The 25,245-nt window shown below is 52.3% G+C and overlaps 1 protein-coding gene across 1 annotated transcript in view; it reads right to left on the bottom strand.

Moving 5' to 3' along the window:
* The window catches only part of clptm1l (CLPTM1 like), a 32,154-nt gene extending 24,551 nt beyond the window's left edge, over positions 1 to 7,603 (bottom strand). Inside the window, exons 1-2 of the mRNA XM_041184570.1 lie at positions 7,247 to 7,603; positions 1,908 to 2,008 (exon numbers count right to left, since the gene is read on the bottom strand). Of these exons, the coding sequence (XP_041040504.1) occupies positions 1,908 to 2,008; positions 7,247 to 7,417 (272 nt within the window). The 5' untranslated portion in view covers positions 7,418 to 7,603. The remainder of the gene's footprint in view (positions 1 to 1,907; positions 2,009 to 7,246) is intronic.
* Positions 7,604 to 25,245: the final 17,642 nt, after the last annotated feature.

Below are 25,245 nucleotides of genomic sequence, written 5' to 3'. Positions count from 1 at the left end.
TTTTTGGAAAACGTTAGTATATATTTTTAAAAGCCCACTTCAGAAAACAACATTAATGGTCAGCCCCACATCTAGTCCATTAATCTGATCTTCTCTCTGTCCAGCACCATGATTTTCTCTCACCCATTACAAATCAGCTGCTTCTGTTCTTAATTTACTCTATTTGCTGTCAATATTCAGTACCATGCATTGATCACCTTGAAGACAAATTTCTGAAGCCTGCCCATTTTGGCCTCCCGAACCTCCCAGTTAATGCAGAACGCCAAGGCACAAATCTTCTTATCCACAAGATCGGCACTCACCAACCCATTCTTTCACAGTTCCACTGGCTCCCAACATAACATTGAATCAATTTCGAGACCCTCACTTTCGACACCTACGACAGCCTTACACTACTCAACTTGGATAACTATCTGCAGTTATTCAAAAAGACAGACCAAAAAGCAAGCAACTGGACATGAAGGTGACCTGTTTAAGCGGGGTGCAATAAACCATTAGGCCAGGTTCTTCGACTATGTTGGTACACATAGGATTAGAATCACAAAAGTGTAGTGCTATAGTCATGGAGTTTGGAGGAGAAACAGTGAAGAAAAGTGGAATAGTTAAGTGCCAAGATAGCTGAGAGGTTGAGAAAGAGAATGAAGCACAGCAAGCAGTGGTCATAGTTACAGAATACACAACTGGTGACTTGTCACCGCTGTCTGGTCATAAACTAGGCCTTGAGACTCAATTAATAATAAGCACTTGGGTACATATTCAAGGATCTTGGACAGAAAGGAGAGTTTAGGGATAGAACTTTAATAAGCGAGAATAGAAATGTCACAAAAGATAAATAAGAAAAGTTTTAAAATATATGGAAACAGTGCCAGAAGAAAGAGTGAGCTGACCATGTCAGAAAACTGAAGAAAGAGAAGCTGGTTGAAAAACCAAATCACGGACATGTTGGAAAAAATAAATCTGATGAGAGCTGCAGTGGTAATTGAGAAGGAGCTCCAGAATATGGGAGTGAGGTTAGAAAAATGAGAGCTACAATAGGCCCAGCTATGTAGAGACATTGATTTTGGAATCCATAAGCTCCACACAGGTTAAGCTGTCCTTGTCTTCCAGGGTGACCTCTGGAAGAGGACGATTTGGCTGTGTAATGCTCAACGTTGGAAGGATGTTCCACAAAAAAAAATCTAGTTAGGAGGTCTAGCTAGGAATAATCATTTTATGAGCCTGGAGTCAATTATTACATATTAGAATGCCTGTCTTAATGGGTAAGCAACTAGTCTACTTCTGATCATTCAAAGTCATTTTTACATGAAAAATGAGAATTACCGAGAAACTCAAATTAAACAAGTAGAACAGAGGAAGCATTCTGTACTCAAAAAAAATCCAAACTGAATTAAGCAACTTTCAATTAAGAGTAGATTATATCTTTGAGTAAACATCGCTGATTATTTAACACTTTCGAACTATGTCCAAAGATTCAAACAATACTTATAGAGCACTACAGGAGCTTGTGTTCAGAAAATGTGAATCCTGGTGCTAAGCTTCTTTGGGATTATTTATCCTTCCTTCTGATTCCGCTCCCTTCTCCTATTACCCCAGAACCCTCCATACTCAAATGGTCGTGTTATGTCGAAAAGGATTGTGCATATGTCTTTTTAACATATCTGCAGGAAACAGTATTTCAAATCTAAGAATTAATTGGCAATAAACAGTGACATTAATTAATTTTCCCTTTTACTTTTGTTTTCTGGAAAGACTGGAAAAGTGAAGTAGAGATCAGCATCCTTCAGACTATGGGCATACTCTTCTACCCACAGGTAAGTGTGGAATACTCACTTAGGTTGTGTGACTTAGGTTGCCCACATACATAATTAATAAACCAGACTAGAATGTAAAAAGTGAAAAGTAGTTACCTCTCAAACTTAGAGTTCACATCAAAGTGTTCTATCTTCAACATGAGGTTTAAATTGGCTCCATCAGTAACACTGCTTTTTGTTGAAGTATAGACACTCAGCTAAAATACAAATTCAAAACTGTAAGCAAACTTTAAAGAAAAATCATTTATTCCATTATTCTTTCAAGGCTATGTTTCTGAAAGAAGCATTTACTAAAATGTCAATGTTAGCATCATCCACATAAGCAAACAAAGGCACATCAAGTAACATTGGGAGTGCAAACAAAGAACACCACAACACTAAGTCGCAGAAAACTGAAAATAATTGTTTCACAGAATGTCAAGTGTTGTCAGCAAAATCAATAACACTTTAATCCTGCCTCTAACAATATAAGAATTAAAAATTATGTAGCCTCATTGTTTTTCCTTTTTGGCAAAGCATCTCACTGAAAACCAACATACGTCACCAGAACAACTTGAAACACAAGCTGAAGCATCTCATTCCACCTTCCCAAAGCACAGATTGAAAGCTGGGTACACCCACATAAGGAGGAAAAATTGTCATTCTGAGGGCATTCTCTGACACCTCCTAGAACTTGGCTCAGAATGGGAATAGATAGGGCCTGAGAGGAAGCCACATCCATTATTTGGGTAGCTTTGGGAAGAAACTATAAGGAAGCTAGCCTCTGACTAAAAAGAGCACATTCAATAGATGATTTGATCAGGTTGCAGCTGTAGAGCCTGACAATTGTCACAGGAATCAAATGGTGCTGTGATAGGTTCACTGCCACACCAGCTGCTCTGAAAGCAGCTTAGGAGTAAGTGTAATCTCTGGGTTGTCCAACCTAATTCTGAATCTTCACAATTCAACCTTTCCTGTCCAGGCAACTTGGTCCTACATCAAATTTTATTTCTTGTTTGCTGGATTGTGATGATTGAATTTTGTCGTGCTAAGCTTGGAAAGTTTTTTTCAGCACTGTTGGTTGGAAAGAGCTGTTTTCAGTGCTGTTGCTTGGACCACTCCTGCTCTAATAAAACTGGATAGTTTCCCAGCACAATGCTATAGCTGACCTCAGCCATAATTTGATACACCACAAAGTTGATCTTTAACAAGGCCGCAAAAAATAAAGCTGCCATTCACTCATTGTTTCAGCTAATTATTTAAAAAGCACAAGAACTGCTCAAGCACTAGTAAAACAAGCACATATTAGGCCAAACAATTAAAAGATTTTGGCCTTTTCTTCCTTGCCATTTTAAAAGTCAACTTTATAATGTTGTGTGTCAAAACTATTTCAAGGTCAGCTACAGCATTGTGCTATCACAGAAACAGTCCCCTGATACACAGGATCCGCATATAAACCTGTCAGCATCCCATTTTAACCTGGTTAGATTAACACCATATCTTCCGAAGGTCTTTGTTTGTGTCAACGACCCGATTCAAAATTGGAAGGTAGAGGATACATCGCAAGTACTGGAAAATAAACCACTGAAACTGCTGCAGAATTCACAAATGCTAGAGAAAGTTGAGTTACACTGACCCCTGCCAGTAGTTTGCACTTTGAACAATGGCTCACCTCTGAGTCAAAGCATATTAGGTTCAAATTCCCATCCAGAGATTGAACTCAAATCTAAGCTGACACTCCTGTGTAGTACCTGAGGAGCACTGCACTGTCAGAGATGCTGTCTTTTGAGGCACCAACTGCTCTCTTAGTGAGATGTGCAAGATCCCGTGCATTAATTTGAAGGGTCGGGCTGTTATCCCCAGTGTCCTGCTCAATATTTACCCAACAACCACTAAGCATAGATTAAAAGCAAAGAACTGCAGATGCTGGAAATCCAAAACAAAAACAAAAACAGAAATACCTGGAAAAACTCAGCAGGTCTGGCAGCATCGGTGGAGAAGAGCACAGTTGACTCGAAACGTCAATTGTGCTCTTCTCCACCAATGCTGCCAGACCTACTGAGTTTTTCCAGGTATTTCCGTTTTTGTTACTAAACACAGATTATCTGGTCATTAGCACATTGTTCTTTGTAGAAGATTGCTATGTGCAAATTGGCTGCTGTGTGCCCTGCAGTACAAAAATGACTACAATTACTTAATTGCCTATAAGCTGCTTTGGGACACCCTGATGTTGTGAAAAGTTATTATTTAATGCCAGTCTTCTTTCTTTCTTGGTGTCTAATGTGTTATCCTCACACCATGTAAATCTTTGAAATAAAATTAATCTGACCATTTCCAGTACAGAATTAGCAGCAAGCTGTAGGGTAGCTGTAGGTGAGGCAAAACTCAAACATTATTTTTATGTCTACCTGATGTTCTCACTGGATGAAAAGAAATGTTAGAAATTCATACCCAAGTCCGAGAAATAAAAGAGAGTATCAACACATCAAATATTATTCATTCAGACATCTGGTTCTACAAAAAGAAATGTTTCATTATAATTAAATGTATTTCAGCCTTTAAAAGCAAAACACGTATAGAATAATGCTAAATTTATATCAGCTGCCACTACAGTCAAAGAAATTATTCCATAATTTCTTTTCGTTAGTTCATGGAGTGATCGCATTGCTGGCTAGGCCAGCATTCATTGTCCATGCCTAATTGCCCTCGAGGAGGTGGTGGTGAGCCGCCTTCTTGAACTGCTGCAGTCCACATGGTGTGGGTACATCCAGAGTGTTGTTAGTAAGGGAGTTCCAGTGGCCGTGAAGGAACAGCGATATAGTTCCAAGGCAGGGTGTGGCTTGAAGAGTGGTTCCAAGGGAGCCAGGTCTACTATAAGAATATAGGAACAGGAGAGGAATCTTCAGCTCCTCAAGCCTGTTCAGCCACTCAATTTAGGTCATGACTAAGCTGTACTTCAATTTTAGTTATTCACCTTTTCTTCATACTTGATACATTTACCTAACAAAAACCTATCCAAGGAAAACTTCAACAGAACCAAAATCCACAGCTTATTGCAGGGGTTGGGGGGGGGGGGGTGCATGTGTTCAGTTTTCCAGTACTGTTCATGTAAAAGTGCATCAGGATTTCACTCCTCTGTTGTCTAGACTCGGTTTAAAAATGAAATTGTGTTCTCAATTCCAGCAGAGGAAATAGTTTCTCTTTCTAACCAATCGAATCCCTTTTTTATCAACACGTCAGTTATATCAACACTTAACCTTCTAAATGCAAGGACACAGTAAGCCAGGTTTGTGCAACCAATCGCATTATTTAACCCATAATTCTGCTGAATCTACACTGTATGCTCTCCAAGACTAATGTATCTTTTTTGAGGGGTGGTGCCCAAAACTGAAGTCAGTATGCCAGGTGGGGTCTGACCAAGGCATTATACAAATGAAGCATAACTTCATCACTTTTGCATTCCAACTTCCTTGAGATAAAAGCCAACATTCCATTAGCCTTTTTGATTACTTTTTTTCCTCCATAGTCTCTCACCAATAAAAAAATATGCTGATTTGTCTCAGATCTAGAATCAGTGACTTTACATTGAACGCCATCCACCACAGTTTTGGCCACTCACTTGATTATTTCCCTCTGTAACCCATTGCTCCCATCTACACAACTTACTGTGCCTAACTTAAACACTTCTGGAAATTTGCACATATGACTCTCTATTCCCTCATCCAAGTTGTCAGGGTATACAGTTAAAAACTGAGGCTCTATTACAAATCCTTGGGGACGTGACCAGTTACACTCCCTATTCAAAGAAAGCTCCGTCTACCTCTACTCTGTTTCTTACCATCCAACTAATTACTAACAACGTCACAAGCTACCCTTTCCTAATTCTGACAGCTTTCATTTTTGTTACATAAGAAAAACTTACCTGGAACCTTTAAGCCTTCTGAAAACTCAACACAAACCAATCATAGGCACTCCTCTTTCCATCGTGCTAATGATCACCTCAACAATTCAGTTAGAGAACTGAAACAAATGTGCATACATAAGCATGCATGTATAGCTGTTTTAACATCACAAGATAGTGTCACTTAACTACCTCTTCAATGAATGTGACAAATGAAAACCATGCAGCAGTTTCTGGAGAAACCTTCACCCTACCGCATCATAAAAACAAAATCCACATGAAGACAATTGTCACAGCATGTTTTTGTGCAAGTAATCCACCCCTGCAAATACTGACCCTTTTGGGACCACATCCACCCATTCCCCCACCTCCCGCAAACTTATTCCTGGGAAAACTGGTCCAAGTTTCCTAAAGAGTGCCAGTTACCCATGAAAACAGGGCCAGTATCATGGGCCTTTTACCAATACTCAGCAACAGAAACAACTTGCCAGTAAGTCATCAAATATAAAAATAAATGCTAAATTCCAATAACAGGGAAGTCTGGTGACTTCAGGGATTCGCTGGCAAATCTCAACTTGATATCCTATGGTTATTTCATTAATGTGCCAGCAACAAGGCATCCTCCATTAATAAAGTGTCAAAGTAAATAGGATGGTATCCCTGTCACGAGATGCAGTCGACAGGTCCAAATGCGTTCCTGTGAGCTCCACCTGGGGCACATGTGCAAACAAGAAAATGGCTACAAGTGCTAGCCCATGGTCTCAGCCTCCCTAAAAATTATTTCATCAATCACAGCATAGTTCAGATTTGCCTGACCTTTGTGGGTGCTACCAGTTGCAGAAAAAATCACTGCGATTTAAAACAACTGCACACATTCCGAGCAGTTTTATAGTGATGCCGGCTGTCCCTGCACAACATAAATGGTGCAACTTTTACAGCAATAGCAGTGACTGTGAATGCAAGTACAGTATAACATTCCTCCGTATGAAGGATTTAAGGATGACTTCAAAGCATCCCTGAAGAGGTCAAACATTTCCACCAACACATGGTAGACCCTGGATTGTGACCGGGCAAGGTTCATTCAGGAAGATACCGAACAAACTGTTTGATCTGAAAAATGCAGAGACAAAGTCTAGGCGTTGGAGGGAGGACACAAACCTCCCAACAACTCATATACCCAACCCTCCAATCACCATCTGACTCACGTGTCGCAGTCTGCAGATCACATATTAAACTTACCATCCATCTCAGAGCCAATCAAACTAAAGTGGAAGCAAGTCAACCTCAACCCCAAGATGGACTGCCTAAGACTCAGTATAACAGTGAAACTTCCCACTTCTAAAGATGATGCAGTCACTGTCTCAACATCAATGAAATTTCTAAACCACAGGCAAAGTATTAGGCAAACCTTTAAAAAAAAAACTTTCAAGCCACATCATACTGATATCCTGAACTAAAATATACAACTTAGAGGAAAGGCATCAACTGAGCTAACATCTGATACGTTGAATTTTGGAGGAGAATCAACTGCAGTGTAAAAATCAAAGGCACTGACCTGAATTTTAGGGTTAAGAGCTAGGTAAGGCTTGATGCAGTTCTTGTTCTTGGGGTTAGTGCAGGGCTTGGTGTAAACTATCCCATACATCACCCAGCAAGTGTGTAAGACATAGGCAACAAATACCCCCACAATCAGGGTGGTGAAAGAGGTTGTCTTTAACCCAAACATATTGGGAGCAGTTTAAAACTACAAGAACAGCAACATATCTGAATTTAAAAATAAAAATGACGGAGCTGCAAGATAAACCGCCCCAGAAGCTCCCCGCCTGTCTAACTCGCAGACTCTCCCTGTGCCTCCATTGCTGCTTCCACCTGCTAACCACCAGTCCCTTCCGCCCGGAACTGACGTCAAAGAACTCGCCGGCGGAAACAGAATGGCGGCACGCGGACACGGGGACCGTTAATTGTTCAAAGCGAGAGCGCGCGCTCTGTGGAGAAACTCCTCCCCCAGAATCCTCCCCTAACCCACGCCCCCAGCGCACACAGCGGGACCGTTAACATTCAAACGGTGAGTGTGGGCCCCCCGCGGGGCAGTCTGCTCATTGGAGCCCTACACCCACCCCCTACCTCCTCACTCCCTCCCCCAACCCACCCCCTACCTCCTCACTCCCTCCCCCAACCCAGCCCCTACCTCCTCACTCGCTCCCCCAACCCACCCCCTACCTCCTCACTCCCTCCCCCAACCCACCCCCTACCTCCTCACTCCCTCCCCCAACCCACCCCCTACCTCCTCACTCGCTCCCCCAACCCACCCCCTACCTCCTCACTCCCTCCCCCAACCCACCCCCTACCTCCTCACTCCCTCCCCAACCCACCCCCTACCTCCTCACTCCCTCCCCCAACCCACCCCCTACCTCCTCACTCCCTCCCCCAACCCACCCCCTACCTCCTCACTCCCTCCCCCAACCCACCCCCTACCTCCTCACTCCCTCCCCCAACCCACCCCCTACCTCCTCACTCCCTCCCCAACCCACCCCCTACCTCCTCACTCCCTCCCCCAACCCACCCCCTACCTCCTCACTCCCTCCCCCAACCCAGCCCCCTACCTCCTCACTCCCTCCCCCAACCCAGCCCCTACCTCCTCACTCCCTCCCCCAACCCACCCCCTACCTCCTCACTCCCTCCCCAACCCACCCCCTACCTCCTCACTCCCTCCCCCAACCCACCCCCTACCTCCTCACTCCCTCCCCCAACCCACCCCCTACCTCCTCACTCCCTCCCCAACCCACCCCCTACCTCCTCACTCCCTCCCCCAACCCACCCCCTACCTCCTCACTCCCTCCCCCAACCCAGCCCCTACCTCCTCACTCCCTCCCCCAACCCAGCCCCTACCTCCTCACTCCCTCCCCCAACCCACCCCCTACCTCCTCACTCCCTCCCCCAACCCACCCCCTACCTCCTCACTCCCTCCCCCAACCCACCCCCTACCTCCTCACTCCCTCCCCCAACCCACCCCCTACCTCCTCACTCCCTCCCCCAACCCACCCCCTACCTCCTCACTCACTCCCCCAACCCACCCCCTACCTCCTCACTCCCTCCCCCAACCCACCCCCTACCTCCTCACTCACTCCCCCAACCCACCCCCTACCTCCTCACTCACTCCCCCAACCCACCCCCTACCTCCTCACTCACTCCCCCCGGCCCATCCCCTACCTCCTCACTCCCTCCCCCAACCCACCCCCTACCTCCTCACTCACTCCCCCAACCCACCCCCTTCCTCCTCACTCACTCCCCCAACCCACCCCCTACCTCCTCACTCACTCCCCCAACCCACCCCCTACCTCCTCACTCACTCCCCCAACCCACACCCTACCTCCTCACTCACTCCCCCAACCCACCCCCTACCTCCTCACTCACTCCCCCAACCCACCCCCTACCTCCTCACTCACTCCCCCAACCCACACCCTACCTCCTCACTCACTCCCCCAACCCACCCCCTACCTCCTCACTCCCTCCCCCAACCCACCCCCTACCTCCTCACTCCCTCCCCCAACCCACCCCCTACCTCCTCACTCCCTCCCCCAACCCACCCCCTACCTCCTCACTCCCTCCCCCAACCCACCCCCTACCTCCTCGCTCCCTCCCCCAACCCACCCCCTACCTCCTCACTCACTCCCCCCGGCCCATCCCCTACCTCCTCACTCCCTCCCCCAACCCACACCCTACCTCCTCACTCCCTCCCCCAACCCACCCCCTACCTCCTCACTCCCCCCGGCCCATCCCCTACCTCCTCACTCGCTCCCCCAACCCACCCCCTACCTCCTCACTCACTCCCCCCGGCCCATCCCCTACCTCCTCACTCCCTCCCCCAACCCACACCCTACCTCCTCACTCACTCCCCCAACCCACCCCCTACCTCCTCACTCACTCCCCCAACCCACACCCTACCTCCTCACTCACTCCCCCAACCCACCCCCTACCTCCTCACTCACTCCCCCAACCCACCCCCTACCTCCTCACTCACTCCCCCAACCCACCCCCTACCTCCTCACTCACTCCCCCAACCCACCCCCTACCTCCTCACTCCCTCCCCAACCCACCCCCTACCTCCTCACTCACTCCCCCAACCCACCCCCTACCTCCTCACTCACTCCCCCAACCCACCCCCTACCTCCTCACTCACTCCCCCCGGCCCATCCCCTACCTCCTCACTCCCTCCCCCAACCCACCCCCTACCTCCTCACTCACTCCCCCAACCCACCCCCTTCCTCCTCACTCACTCCCCCAACCCACCCCCTACCTCCTCACTCACTCCCCCAACCCACCCCCTACCTCCTCACTCACTCCCCCAACCCACCCCCTACCTCCTCACTCCCTCCCCCAACCCACCCCCCACCTCCTCACTCCCTCCCCCAACCCACCCCCTACCTCCTCACTCCCTCCCCCAACCCACCCCCTACCTCCTCACTCACTCCCCCAACCCACCCCCTACCTCCTCACTCCCTACCCCAACCCACCCCCTACCTCCTCACTCGCTCCCCCAACCCATCCCCTACCTCCTCACTCGCTCCCCCAACCCACCCCCTACCTCCTCACTCGCTCCCCCAACCCACCCCCTACCTCCTCACTCGCTCCCCCAACCCACCCCCTACCTCCTCACTCGCTCCCCACGGCCCACCCCCTACCTCCTCACTCACTCCCCCAACCCACCCCCTACCTCCTCACTCACTCCCCCCGGCCCATCCCCTACCTCCTCACTCACTCTCCCCCAACCCACCCCCTACCTCCTCACTCGCTCCCCCAACCCACCCCCTACCTCCTCACTCACTCCCCCAACCCACCCCCTACCTCCTCACTCACTCCCCCCGACCCACCCCCTACCTCCTCACTCACTCCCCCCGGCCCATCCCCTACCTCCTCACTCACTCCCCGAACCCACCCCCTACCTCCTCACTCACTCCCCCCGGCCCATCCCCTACCTCCTCACTCACTCCCCCACCCCACCCCCTACCTCCTCACTCACTCCCCCCGGCCCATCCCCTACCTCCTCACTCACTCCCCCGACCCACCCCACCCCACCCCCTACCTCCTCACTCGCTCCCCCGACCCACCCCCTACCTCCTCACTCGCTCCCCCGACCCACCCCCTACCTCCTCACTCGCTCCCCCGACCCACCCCCTACCTCCTCACTCGCTCCCCCGACCCACCCCCTACCTCCTCACTCGCTCCCCCAACCCACCCCCTACCTCCTCACTCGCTCCCCCGACCCACCCCCTACCTCCTCACTCGCTCCCCCAACCCACCCCCTACCTCCTCACTCGCTCCCCCAACCCACCCCCTACCTCCTCACTCGCTCCCCCAACCCACCCCCTACCTCCTCACTCGCTCCCCCAGGCCCACCCCCTACCTCCTCACTCGCTCCCCCAGGCCCACCCCCTACCTCCTCACTCGCTCCCCCAGGCCCACCCCCTACCTCCTCACTTGCTCCCCCCGGCCCACCCCCTACCTCCTCACTCGCTCCCCCAACCCACCCCCTACCTCCTCACTCGCTCCCCCAACCCACCCCCTACCTCCTCACTCGCTCCCCCAGGCCCACCCCCTACCTCCTCACTCGCTCCCCCAGGCCCACCCCCTACCTCCTCACTCGCTCCCCCAGGCCCACCCCCTACCTCCTCACTTGCTCCCCCCGGCCCACCCCCTACCTCCTCTCTCGCTCCCCCCGGCCCACCCCCTACCTCCTCACTCGCTCCCCCCGACCCACCCCCTACCTCCTCACTCACTCCCCCCACCTCCTCACTCACTCCCCCCGACCCATCCCCTACCTCCTCACTCACTCCCCCAACCCACCCCCTACCTCCTCACTCACTCCCCCAACCCACCCCCTACCTCCTCACTCACTCCCCCAACCCACCCCCTACCCCAACCCACCCCCTACCTCCTCACTCACTCCCCCAACCCACCCCCTACCTCCTCACTCACTCCCCCAACCCACCCCCTACCTCCTCACTCACTCCCCCAACCCACCCCCTACCTCCTCACTCACTCCCCCAACCCACCCCCTACCTCCTCACTCACTCCCCCAACCCACCCCCTACCTCCTCACTCACTCCCCCAACCCACCCCCTACCTCCTCACTCACTCCCCCAACTCACCCCCTACCTCCTCACTCACTCCCCCAACCCACCCCCTACCTCCTCACTCCCTCCCCCAACCCACCCCCTACCGCCTCACTCACTCCCCCAACCCACCCCCTACCTCCTCACTCACTCCCCCCGGCCCATCCCCTACCTCCTCACTCACTCCCCCCGGCCCATCCCCTACCTCCTCACTCACTCCCCCCGGCCCATCCCCTACCTCCTCACTCACTCCCCCAACCCACCCCCTACCTCCTCACTCCCTCCCCCAACCCACCCCCTACCTCCTCACTCACTCCCCCCGGCCCATCCCCTACCTCCTCACTCCCTCCCCCAACCCACCCCCTACCTCCTCACTCACTCCCCCCGGCCCATCCCCTACCTCCTCACTCACTCCCCCAACCCACCCCCTACCTCCTCACTCACTCCCCCCGGCCCATCCCCTACCTCCTCACTCCCTCCCCCAACCCACCCCCTACCTCCTCACTCACTCCCCCCGGCCCATCCCCTACCTCCTCACTCACTCCCCCAACCCACCCCCTACCTCCTCACTCACTCCCCCAACCCACCCCCTTCCTCCTCACTCACTCCCCCAACCCACCCCCTACCTCCTCACTCACTCCCCCAACCCACACCCTACCTCCTCACTCCCTCCCCCAACCCACCCCCTACCTCCTCACTCACTCCCCCCGGCCCATCCCCTACCTCCTCACTCCCTCCCCCAACCCACCCCCTACCTCCTCACTCACTCCCCCAACCCACCCCCTTCCTCCTCACTCACTCCCCCAACCCACCCCCTACCTCCTCACTCACTCCCCCAACCCACACCCTACCTCCTCACTCACTCCCCCAACCCACCCCCTACCTCCTCACTCACTCCCCCAACCCACCCCCTACCTCCTCACTCACTCCCCCAACCCACCCCCTACCTCCTCACTCACTCCCCCAACCCACCCCCTACCTCCTCACTCACTCCCCCAACCCACCCCCTACCTCCTCACTCACTCCCCCAACCCACCCCTACCTCCTCACTCACTCCCCCAACCCACACCCTACCTCCTCACTCACTCCCCCAACCCACCCCCTACCTCCTCACTCCCTCCCCCAACCCACCCCTTACCTCCTCACTCCCTCCCCCAACCCACCCCTTACCTCCTCACTCCCTCCCCCAACCCACCCCCTACCTCCTCACTCCCTCCCCCAACCCACCCCCTACCTCCTCACTCCCTCCCCCAACCCACCCCCTACCTCCTCACTCCCTCCCCCAACCCACCCCCTACCTCCTCACTCCCTCCCCCAACCCACCCCCTACCTCCTCACTCCCTCCCCCAACCCACCCCCTACCTCCTCACTCCCTCCCCCAACCCACCCCTACCTCCTCACTCCCTCCCCCAACCCACCCCCTACCTCCTCACTCCCTCCCCCAACCCACCCCCTACCTCCTCACTCACTCCCCCAACCCACCCCCTACCTCCTCACTCACTCCCCAACCCACCCCTACCTCCTCACTCACTCCCCCAACCCACCCCCTACCTCCTCACTCCCTCCCCCAACCCACCCCCTAACTCCCTCCCCCAACCCACCCCCTACCTCCTCACTCCCTCCCCCAACCCACCCCCTACCTCCTCACTCCCTCCCCCAACCCACCCCCTACCTCCTCACTCCCTCCCCCAACCCACCCCCTACCTCCTCACTCCCTCCCCCAACCCACCCCCTACCTCCTCACTCCCTCCCCCAACCCACCCCCTACCTCCTCACTCCCTCCCCCAACCCACCCCCTACCTCCTCACTCCCTCCCCCAACCCACCCCCTACCTCCTCACTCCCTCCCCCAACCCACCCCCTACCTCCTCACTCACTCCCCCAACCCACCCCCTACCTCCTCACTCACTCCCCCAACCCACCCCCTACCTCCTCACTCCCTCCCACAACCCACCCCCTACCTCCTCACTCCCTCCCCCAACCCACCCCCTACCTCCTCACTCCCTCCCCCAACCCACCCCCTACCTCCTCACTCCCTCCCCCAACCCACCCCCTACCTCCTCACTCCCTCCCCCAACCCACCCCCTACCTCCTCACTCGCTCCCCCAACCCACCCCCTACCTCCTCACTCGCTCCCCCAACCCACCCCCTACCTCCTCACTCGCTCCCCCAACCCACCCCCTAACTCCTCAATCGCTCCCCCCGGCCCATCCCCTACCTCCTCACTCACTCCCCCAACCCACCCCCTACCTCCTCACTCACTCCCCCCGGCCCATCCCCTACCTCCTCACTCACTCTCCCCCAACCCACCCCCTACCTCCTCACTCACTCCCCCAACCCACCCCCTACCTCCTCACTCACTCCCCCCGGCCCACCCCCTACCTCCTCACTCACTCCCCCCGGCCCACCCCCTACCTCCTCACTCACTCCCCCCGGCCCACCCACTACCTCCTCACTCACTCCCCCCGGCCCACCCACTACCTCCTCACTCACTCCCCCCGGCCCATCCCCTACCTCCTCACTCACTCCCCCAACCCACCCCCTACCTCCTCACTCACTCCCCCCGGCCCATCCCCTACCTCCTCACTCACTCCCCCACCCCACCCCCTACCTCCTCACTCACTCCCCCCGGCCCATCCCCTACCTCCTCACTCACTCCCCCGACCCACCCCACCCCACCCCCTACCTCCTCAATCGCTCCCCCAACCCACCCCCTACCTCCTCACTCGCTCCCCCAACCCACCCCCTACCTCCTCACTCGCTCCCCCAACCCACCCCCTACCTCCTCACTCGCTCCCCCAACCCACCCCCTACCTCCTCACTCGCTCCCCCAACCCACCCCCTACCTCCTCACTCGCTCCCCCAACCCACCCCCTACCTCCTCACTCGCTCCCCCAACCCACCCCCTACCTCCTCACTCGCTCCCCCAACCCACCCCCTACCTCCTCACTCGCTCCCCCAACCCACCCCCTACTTCCTCACTCGCTCCCCCAGGCCCACCCCCTACCTCCTCACTCGCTCCCCCAGGCCCACCCCCTACCTCCTCACTCGCTCCCCCAGGCCCACCCCCTACCTCCTCACTCGCTCCCCCCGGCCCACCCCCTACCTCCTCTCTCGCTCCCCCCCGGCCCACCCCCTACCTCCTCACTCGCTCCCCCCGGCCCACCCCCTACCTCCTCTCTCGCTCCCCCCGGCCCACCCCCTACCTCCTCACTCGCACCCCAACCCACCCCCTACCTCCTCACTCGCTCCCCCAACCCACCCCCTACCTCCTCACTCGCTCCCCCAACCCACCCCCTACCTCCTCACTCGCTCCCCCAACCCACCCCCTACCTCCTCACTCGCTCCCCCAACCCACCCCCTACCTCCTCACTCGCTCCCCCAACCCACCCCCTACCTCCTCACTCGCTCCCCCAACCCACCCCCTACCTCCTCACTCGCTCCCCCAACCCACCCCCTACCTCCTCACTTCGCTCCCCCAACCCACCCCCTACCTCCTCACTCCCTCCCCCAACCCACCCCCTACCTCCTCACTCCCTCCCCCAACCCACCCCCTACCTCCTCACTCCCTCCCCCAACCCACCCCCTACCTCCTCACTCCCTCCCCCAACCCACCCCCTACCTCCTCACTCCCTCCCCCAACCCACCCCCTACCTCCTCACTCCCTCCCCCAACCCACCCCCTACCTCCTCACTCCCTCCCCCAACCCACCCCCTACCTCCTCACTCCCTCCCCCAACCCACCCCCTACCTCCTCACTCCCTCCCCCAACCCACCCCCTACCTCCTCACTCCCTCCCCCAACCCACCCCCTACCTCCTCACTCCCTCCCCCAACCCACCCCCTACCTCCTCACTCCCTCCCCCAACCCACCCCCTACCTCCTCACTCCCTCCCCCAACCACCCCCTACCTCCTCACTCCCTCCCCCAACCCACCCCCTACCTCCTCACTCCCTCCCCCAACCCACCCCCTACCTCCTCACTCCCTCCCCCAACCCACCCCCTAACTCCTCACTCCCTCCCCCAACCCACCCCCTAACTCCCTCCCCCAACCCACCCCCTACCTCCTCACTCCCTCCCCCAACCCACCCCCTACCTCCTCACTCCCTCCCCCAACCCACCCCCTACCTCCTCACTCCCTCCCCCAACCCACCCCCTACCTCCTCACTCCCTCCCCCAACCCACCCCCTACCTCCTCACTCCCTCCCCCAACCCACCCCCTACCTCCTCACTCCCTCCCCCAACCCACCCCCTACCTCCTCACTCCCTCCCCCAACCCACCCCCTACCTCCTCACTCCCTCCCCCAACCCACCCCCTACCTCCTCACTCCCTCCCCCAACCCACCCCCTACCTCCTCACTCCCTCCCCCAACCCACCCCCTACCTCCTCACTCCCTCCCCCAACCCACCCCCTACCTCCTCACTCCCTCCCCCAACCCACCCCCTACCTCCTCACTCCCTCCCCCAACCCACCCCCTACCTCCTCACTCCCTCCCCCAACCCACCCCCTACCTCCTCACTCCCTCCCCCAACCCACCCCCTACCTCCTCACTCCCTCCCCCAACCCACCCCCTACCTCCTCACTCCCTCCCCCAACCCACCCCCTACCTCCTCACTCCCTCCCCCAACCCACCCCCTACCTTCTCACTCGCTCCCCCAACCCACCCCCTACCTCCTCACTCGCTCCCCCAACCCACCCCCTACCTCCTCACTCGCTCCCCCCGGCCCATCCCCTACCTCCTCACTCACTCCCCCAACCCACCCCCTACCTCCTCACTCACTCTCCCCCAACCCACCCCCTACCTCCTCACTCACTCCCCCAACCCACCCCCTACCTCCTCACTCACTCCCCCCGGCCCACCCCCTACCTCCTCACTCACTCCCCCCGGCCCACCCCCTACCTCCTCACTCACTCCCCCCGGCCCACCCCCTACCTCCTCACTCACTCCCCCCGGCCCACCCCCTACCTCCTCACTCACTCCCCCCGGCCCATCCCCTACCTCCTCACTCACTCCCCCAACCCACCCCCTACCTCCTCACTCACTCCCCCCGGCCCATCCCCTACCTCCTCACTCACTCCCCCACCCCACCCCCTACCTCCTCACTCACTCCCCCCGGCCCATCCCCTACCTCCTCACTCACTCCCCCGACCCACCCCACCCCACCCCCTACCTCCTCACTCGCTCCCCCACCCCACCCCCTACCTCCTCACTCGCTCCCCCAACCCACCCCCTACCTCCTCACTCGCTCCCCCAACCCACCCCCTACCTCCTCACTCGCTCCCCCAACCCACCCCCTACCTCCTCACTCGCTCCCCCAACCCACTCCCTACCTCCTCACTCGCTCCCCCAACCCACCCCCTACCTCCTCACTCGCTCCCCCAACCCACCCCCTACCTCCTCACTCGCTCCCCCAACCCACCCCCTACTTCCTCACTCGCTCCCCCAGGCCCACCCCCTACCTCCTCACTCGCTCCCCCAGGCCCACCCCCTACCTCCTCACTCGCTCCCCCAGGCCCACCCCCTACCTCCTCACTCGCTCCCCCCGGCCCACCCCCTACCTCCTCTCTCGCTCCCCCCGGCCCACCCCCTACCTCCTCACTCGCTCCCCCCGGCCCACCCCCTACCTCCTCTCTCGCTCCCCCCGGCCCACCCCCTACCTCCTCACTCGCTCCCCCCGACCCACCCCCTACCTCCTCACTCGCTCCCCCCACCTCCTCACTCACTCCCCCCGACCCCTCACTCACTCCCCCCGACCCATCCCCTACCTCCTCACTCGCTCCCCCAACCCACCCCCTACCTCCTCACTCGCTCCCCCAACCCACCCCCTACCTCCTCACTCGCTCCCCCAACCCACCCCCTACCTCCTCACTCGCTCCCCCAACCCACCCCCTACCTCCTCACTCGCTCCCCCAACCCACCCCCTATCTCCTCACTCGCTCCCCCAACCCACCCCCTACCTCCTCACTCGCTCCCCCAACCCACCCCCTACCTCCTCACTCGCTCCCCCAACCCACCCCCTACCTCCTCACTCGCTCCCCCAACCCACCCCCTACCTCCTCACTCGCTCCCCCCGGCCCATCCCCTACCTCCTCACTCGCTCCCCCGACCCGGCCCACCCCCTACCTCCTCACTCGCTCCCCCGACCCGACCCACCCCCTACCTCCTCACTCGCTCCCCCGACCCGACCCACCCCCTACCTCCTCACTCGCTCCCCCGACCCACCCCCTACCTCCTCACTCGCTCCCCCGACCCGACCCACCCCCTACCTCCTCACTCGCTCCCCCGACCCGACCCACCCCCTACCTCCTCACTCGCTCCCCCGACCCGACCCACCCCCTACCTCCTCACTCGCTCCCCCGACCCGACCCACCCCCTACCTCCTCACTCGCTGCCCCCGACACGACCCACCCCACCCCACCCCCTACCTCCTCACTCGCTCCCCCCGACCCATCCCACCCCACCCCCTACCTCCTCACTCACTCCCCCCGGCCCACCCCCTACCTCCTCACTCACTCCCCCCGACCCACCCCACCCCACCCCCTACCTCCTCACTCGCTCCCCCCGACACGACCCACCCCACCCCACCCCCTACCTCCTCACTCGCTCCCCCGACCCGGCCCACCCCCTACCTCCTCACTCGCTCCCCCCGGCCCACCCACCCCCCCACCCACCCCCCATCTCCTCACCCCCCCACACTCCTCCTCTCTCCCCCCCCCAACTTACCCCCCCCACACTCCTCCTCCCTCCCCCCCCCCCCCAACTTACCCCCCCAACTTACCCCCCCACACTCCTCCTCTCTCCCCCCCCAACTTACCCCCCCACACTCCTCCTCTCTCCCCCCCCAACTTACCCCCCCACACTCCTCCTCTCTCCCCCCCCCCAACTTACCCCCCCCACACTCCTCCTCTCTCCCCCCCCCCAACTTACCCCCCCACACTCCTCCTCTCTCCCCCCCCCCCAACTTACCCCCCCACACTCCTCCTCTCTCCCCCCCTTCTCTCCCCCCTTACCCACCCACCCACACCCCTCTCTCCCCCCTTCTCTCTCCCCTTACCCACCCACACCCCTCTCTCTCCCCCCTTCTCTCTCCCCTTACCCACCCACACCCCTCCTCTCTCCCCTTCTCTCTCCCCTTACCCACCCACACCCCTCCTCTCTCCCCCCCTTACCCATCCACACCCTTCCTGTGCCCCTGATCTTTCCCCTCCCCCACTGCCCCTTAACCTCCTCACCCTCACCTCAATTCCCTTTCCCATGACCTTCCGACCCCCTTCCTCTCCCCCATTCCGTTTCTCCACCCTCACACCACTAAATGTCACTACATGCCAAGATTTTCTGTCCCCACTGTTGCAAAGGTTTAGTTTGGCCACATTGCCATTGAACGCCCCAGTCAGTTGGAGTGTGTCGCACCACCTGTCCCTCGCAGAAAAGTTTATGCAGAAAAACCCCTTTCAGCACAAGTCCCATGTAATGTCCGAGGCCCTACAGGAAAAGAAGATGGCGGATGGTTCCCTGAGCAGACTGTCAAATTAATTTGGCAGAATGCCTGTCTGCTAAAACTTTCAAACCAGCACAAAATGTAGCTTGACTGGAGGTGAGAAGAGCCCTCCCCATCAGATTGCAAGTGTAGTGAGCCCCCCCACCCCGAGTGTCACATATTGTATTAAAAGAAACTGATCTATTTGGAACTTTATGTAATGTCTACTTTGACCTGTTGTGCCATGTACAGTTAGAAATTTTATGAAGTATATTTCATAAAGAAATGCAATGATGATGGCGATGAGTTAGTCCTCTCCAGATCTTCCTGTTCGCTCAAGTCTCTCCCCCTCCAGCCACTACCCTCAGGGTGGCTGCAGTAGAGGAGACAGTGAACCCACCTTCTTCTGAAGTGGTGCTTCGCAAAGCAGATCTGGAAAGAAATGCAGAGATTTCTGTCAAGGTTTATCTTGAGCAGCTCCATAAACGCAGGACTCTTGTGCACTCTGGGCTATTCCTAGGGATACACACTGAAATAAACATCAACTGCAACTGGAGGATCATCAACTTGGTTAAAGACACCTTTTGTTCTGCCCAAAAGATGGTCATCCAGTGCAAAGAGCTCTCGACAACCGAGTATTGCAGACTGAATGTATGGCCCTTGGCCCATAGTCCTGGACCTTGAAAAGATACCAGTGTACAGCTGATTGCCAGATAGTTTAATGAATGTTTTTAATTAAACTAACTATTTCTGCAATTTAATCTTGCACTGAGTTTTATCTAGCTATGGCTCAGTTGGTAGTACTCTTACCCCACAAGGTCCTGGGTTCAAACCCATGAGTGGGGCTTGAACCCAAAAATCAAGGCTAACACTGTAGTGCATTACTGATGGGGTGTTAGTGTGGAAAGTGCTGTCTTTTGCTTGGAACATTAAACCAAGGCCCCATCTATCTGCCCCATCAGGTGAACATAAAAGATCCCATGGCACTGTTTGAAAGAGGAGCAGGTAAGTTATTCCTAGTTTCCTGACCAATATGTATACTTCAAACCAACACCAGGAAAACAAATTCTGGTCACTATCACATTGCTGTTTATGGGAGTTTGCTGTGTGCACATTGGCTGCTGCATTTCCTACATTACAACAGTGACTGCATTTCAAAAGTATTTTGTTGGCTCTAAGCACTTTGAGACATTTGTGGTCGTGAGAAGCACTATATAAATGAAAGTCTTCCTTTTTGCTCAGATGTCAAGTGAATGGAATAGAACAGTACTACAGTGACCAGCAACCTGCAACTCCTGACTAGCAACATTTCGCCATCAGAAATCCAATTCCAAGTGTGTTTCCCGTAGAAAGTGTTACTCAAAAGTAAACCAGTAAAGTTTACGCACAGGGAATATGCATCACACGCAAGACATTGTTCAGTGAAAAATCAAATATTACAGCAAAGGCAGAAATATCAAAATAATTTTATTACTGCAATTTAAGATAAAATATTTCTACTGTAAAGTGTATATGTTAAAAACTTTAATACAATTTTTTGGCACTGATCTTTCTCCTATATTCTTTATTTTAAGTTTTATTTCGCAGTTATTTTAAATTCTAAACTTACCTATGTTTTTAGATCTCCACTGTCCCACTGTCTATTTTAGAGCTGGGGCCCACTGTAAAAACCGGATACCACTAGCTGCAAATTAAGTCTGGAGGCTGATCTTTCTTCACCAGTGGTTAAGAACAATGAATTCAGATCAAATGCATGATTCATGACATTTTGGAGATATCAGGAATTCTAAGCTCATGGTAACTTCTATGAGGCTTTAGGAAGCTGTTTACCCTGAAACACTTCTTGGACTAACGACAACATGAAGGGCAACTTTCTAATGTACAATGGTATATGCTTGTAACCAAAGGTTAGAAAACAACCCTTTAGACAACACTTTCCACCAAATTATTTATTGTTACACAAAGACAAATGGTTATAATACATCAAAAGGGGATTCACATAATCTAACACTGTTAGAAAACCAGTCATTGTTCTGAATGTTCATTCATGAAGTACAAAAGCTTTAGTACTGAATTAAAGTGTAAATGTTTTTTTGCAAATAGGAAATATTCTTTGCACAATTGTAAAAGTCACCAGGGATGCAACAATATTGATGACCAGAAGTTAACTTCAATGTGGTGGCACATCAATTGCCAAACTTGCAGTAAGCAAGATCATAGGACATAGGCCCAAAACAACAAACTAATCTGTTCTCCAAGATTAACAATGGTGAGAGTCATAATACATTTGACTGGGGTATATTGGCAGATTTATTGGATAACCTGTATTGTAAAATTTGGCCCATAACTTCCACAATTTCAGAGTTCTTAAAACTCTGAAGGTGCATGACTTATTCACAGGGGTAAGCAATCACTACCATATGCCATGAGGAAGGGGCAACTTACACCAGCACACTTTTTTAAACAGTAGAAAAGGCGAAATACATACAATCTGAATCATATTATACAATAAAACTGTAGATTATCACTAGTGTTTTGCTTGTTTTTACAAGTTCGGCACCTAACATAATTCAGTAAACATCACTTACAGTAAAAATAAATGAAAATGACTAAAAAAACATTTCAATATATAAAGGGGCTTGTGCAAGTTGCTACATGAATACCTGCTAATGATATTAGATCCATGCCATGAGATCAGCCATGATCGTAATGAATGGTGGGGCAGGCTCAAGGGGCTGAATTGCCTACTCCTGCTCCTAGTTATGTTCTTATGTATCATCACCATGCTTTCTCTTCTGATTATTTCTTATTTCTGTATATAGCACTTCTGTAACAAAAGCTGTAATGGGCCAGCTGTCTACCATTCTTTATTTTTCTTTACAATATGTCATGATGACAGTTGATTTCAAATTTCAAAACAGTATCAGCAAGTTTAAGTCACACTATTATTGCTGCATCTCTGAAAATAAAAGCAAAGACTAGAACCTCAAGATCAAAAAAACCTAACACTGATAACAATTCCAATTCTCCCAGTTGTTAAGCGAACAAAAATATAAAGTGGCAATCTACTGCAGAACAGTTCACAACAGAAACACCTCCCAATAAATACAATTTTAGGAGAGTAAAATTTAGCTCCTACTGAAATCAGCTTATGAATTCTGCATAGTACATGTATTCTAAATAATTCAAAGGTTGCATCTGCAGCTAGCCAAAAAAACTGGGAAACAAGACAAAGTTTTTACCCAAATTTCCAAATTGACACTAGCAAAACATAACCAACTGACTTGGTACTGTAATTGTAATTCTTACTCCCAATGAATTTCAGATCTGGTGCTTAAGCATATATATTCACTCAATTTATAATTACTTTCTGCTTCCCAAGGGATATGTCAAGAAGCCTACTTTCAACAGGTGATTTGTCCTCTAACAACTTATTTAAAAAAATGTAAGTAGCACAGGTTGAAAATTGGTGATAAATACAAAAGCAAAGCCTCATCAAGCCTTGGCTCAGCTAGACTTTGAGTCAAACATTTTGCTTGTTTCGCTATGTAAAAAACTCCTACAGTTGCCTTGATACTTACTTTTATCTTTTTACTCAGCATCCAATATTTCTCTGGTATTGCTTACTAATTCGCCACCAGAACAAATCAAAAACTTTGTACATCCAGCCAACTCATGAACTGCTACTTATGACTGAGGCAGATATGCTTTCCCCTGCAATATAAAGCTTTTGCACCAGGATTATCGCCAACTCTTAAGTAAAAGTAAATTTAGTCTGTAATCATTGAAAGTGTAAAGTGATCAAATATCGAGAGATCAGTTTAGGTCAAAACTAGTTATCTGCCTCAAGCATTCTGGAACCTGTTGCATTTTAAGTGTCAACCTCAGATCTAGAAAACCTGTTTGGGTTCAATTTCTCAAATCACCTGCTCAGCTATTTAAGTATGAATAAAATTATTAAATCTCAAAATAAGTGGATAAAAAATTATTTTCTCACTTACAAATTAGGATGTTTAAGAAGCTGTTAGTGTTAGCTCTCCTTTGAGAAATATATAAAAAAATTGTTACTATCCTTTCATTTAAATTCTTCTTCAAATAGTGAGTACTAATGGTATTCTAAAACAAATGGGCTAACCAAAAAACTTTGTGAAAGCAAATGTTTCTAAATTGCCATGTGCACTTCGCACAGGTTAATGACTTGTACCTGAGTTGCTAGGTCTAATTTCCTCAGTTTCAGGCAATTATTTTTTTCCTATAGTGTGTTCCTCTGACTATGTCAATAGTATTTATCATTTGAACAGAAACATTCTGCAAAATAAATCAGCAAACAGGCAAAAAGTATGTAAATCGTAACTCTTGAAGCAGGAGTACCAAGGATAGCAGTAGCTCTTTCATATAGTGATCAAAAGGTGATAAATATATAAGACTCAGGTTTGGCAAACTTAAAAAGCAATCATTCTAACCAAAGTACTAGCAAATTGCTGTGTAAAATGCAGACTTAAATCAAATTATCCCTTTTCAAATATCTAATGTGCTGCATATAAAATAAATATTAGTTTGGCCAAAAATAGTTGGAGCACCATAAAGTCAAACTTCCATTCTGAAAGGATGTATCTGTGTACAATATCTAGAGCAGAATGGGTGCCAAACTAAATAGTTCTGCCCCTACCAAACTTGTAATGACTGAGGAATAAGTCTTTTCTGTTACAGTATTGGAAAACACTGCGATGATAATTCTGACATGCAGCCAACACAAGGATCAGATAATATCTCAAACTTTGACTAGGAACTTCCTAACTACTCACATTCCTGCACTTTGTCGGCAGGTGAGTGGAACCCACGTTCATGCAGAAAAGGGATTTCTGCTACACTTCTGCCAGCGTTTTGTTCAGTATGAGCAGCTATGAGAAAATTCCCAGTCTGAGTTTTGTTATCTTATTTTCTCATCATACAACTAAAATTCCCCATTTCTTAAACACAGGTTTTGTTTAAAAACAAGATGGAAGCTATACTTTAAGATTCCACAGAAGTTGAAAATATTTCCCCTGTGCATATTTAGTCCAGTTTTTCATTAATATTTATTAAAATGTTCAAGTTATCAATCCAATATGCCTGCCAGATCTTTATTCTCCGTCACACTGATGGATTAAACTGTATTTTCACCTATTGACACATTAGCTTCCACCACCTAAAAAAATCCACATTTCCCAGAGGGCATGAACAAGGTTATAGGGCCACTAACATTCTGCATTACTAGACGCTCTTCAGCATGTCCTTTGTATTCTCATATTCCTTAACAGACTTCATTGCATTATTTACAGACTTCTCAAATGTCTATGCAGACTGTCTGTTTTCCCTTTCAATTGTTTCCTTTATGGGTTTTTATTGATTAGCACTCAGATGTTTGAATCAACTCCTCCAGAGATAACATGTCATTCTACATTGTGTGCTTGCTCTTCAGCCACACTCACTGCAGTAGTGCCATCAGTATCTTTCTCCATAATCTTAAATATGTTTTCTACTTCAGATGATGTGCTGCTCTGGACACAAGTAATAGAGCCCAGTGAAGACAGACATTTCTTGCCAGGCTCACAGATCTCCTCTATTCCAACATCTATATTTTCCTCTTCAGCCTGAAGTTGCAACAAGCCCTCTTGGCTAGAATCCTTTTGCTCAACATATTCAGTCTCCCAGTCTTCATGTATTAATGTGTTCTCATTTTTAGTATATATAGATGATTTTTCTTCAAATTCAACTGATTTTGATTGCTCTGTGTCATATTCTGAATCCCAATCTTCCACTGAAATTTTTCCAGCAAAGGTTGATCTCTTTTTTTTTGTAGACTCAATTATTTTGAACCTACAACTCTCTCCCAAATGTTCATTTCCCTCTTGTATTGCGGAACCTGGTTGTCCTCTTTGCTGCCAGTTGCCTTCTCCAATTCCTGACCAGCGCATTTGTTTGG

The sequence above is a fragment of the Carcharodon carcharias genome, chromosome 3 (assembly GCF_017639515.1).
Source record: "Carcharodon carcharias isolate sCarCar2 chromosome 3, sCarCar2.pri, whole genome shotgun sequence".
Lineage (NCBI taxonomy): Eukaryota > Metazoa > Chordata > Chondrichthyes > Lamniformes > Lamnidae > Carcharodon > Carcharodon carcharias.
This window is presented reverse-complemented; position numbering and strand designations above follow the sequence as displayed.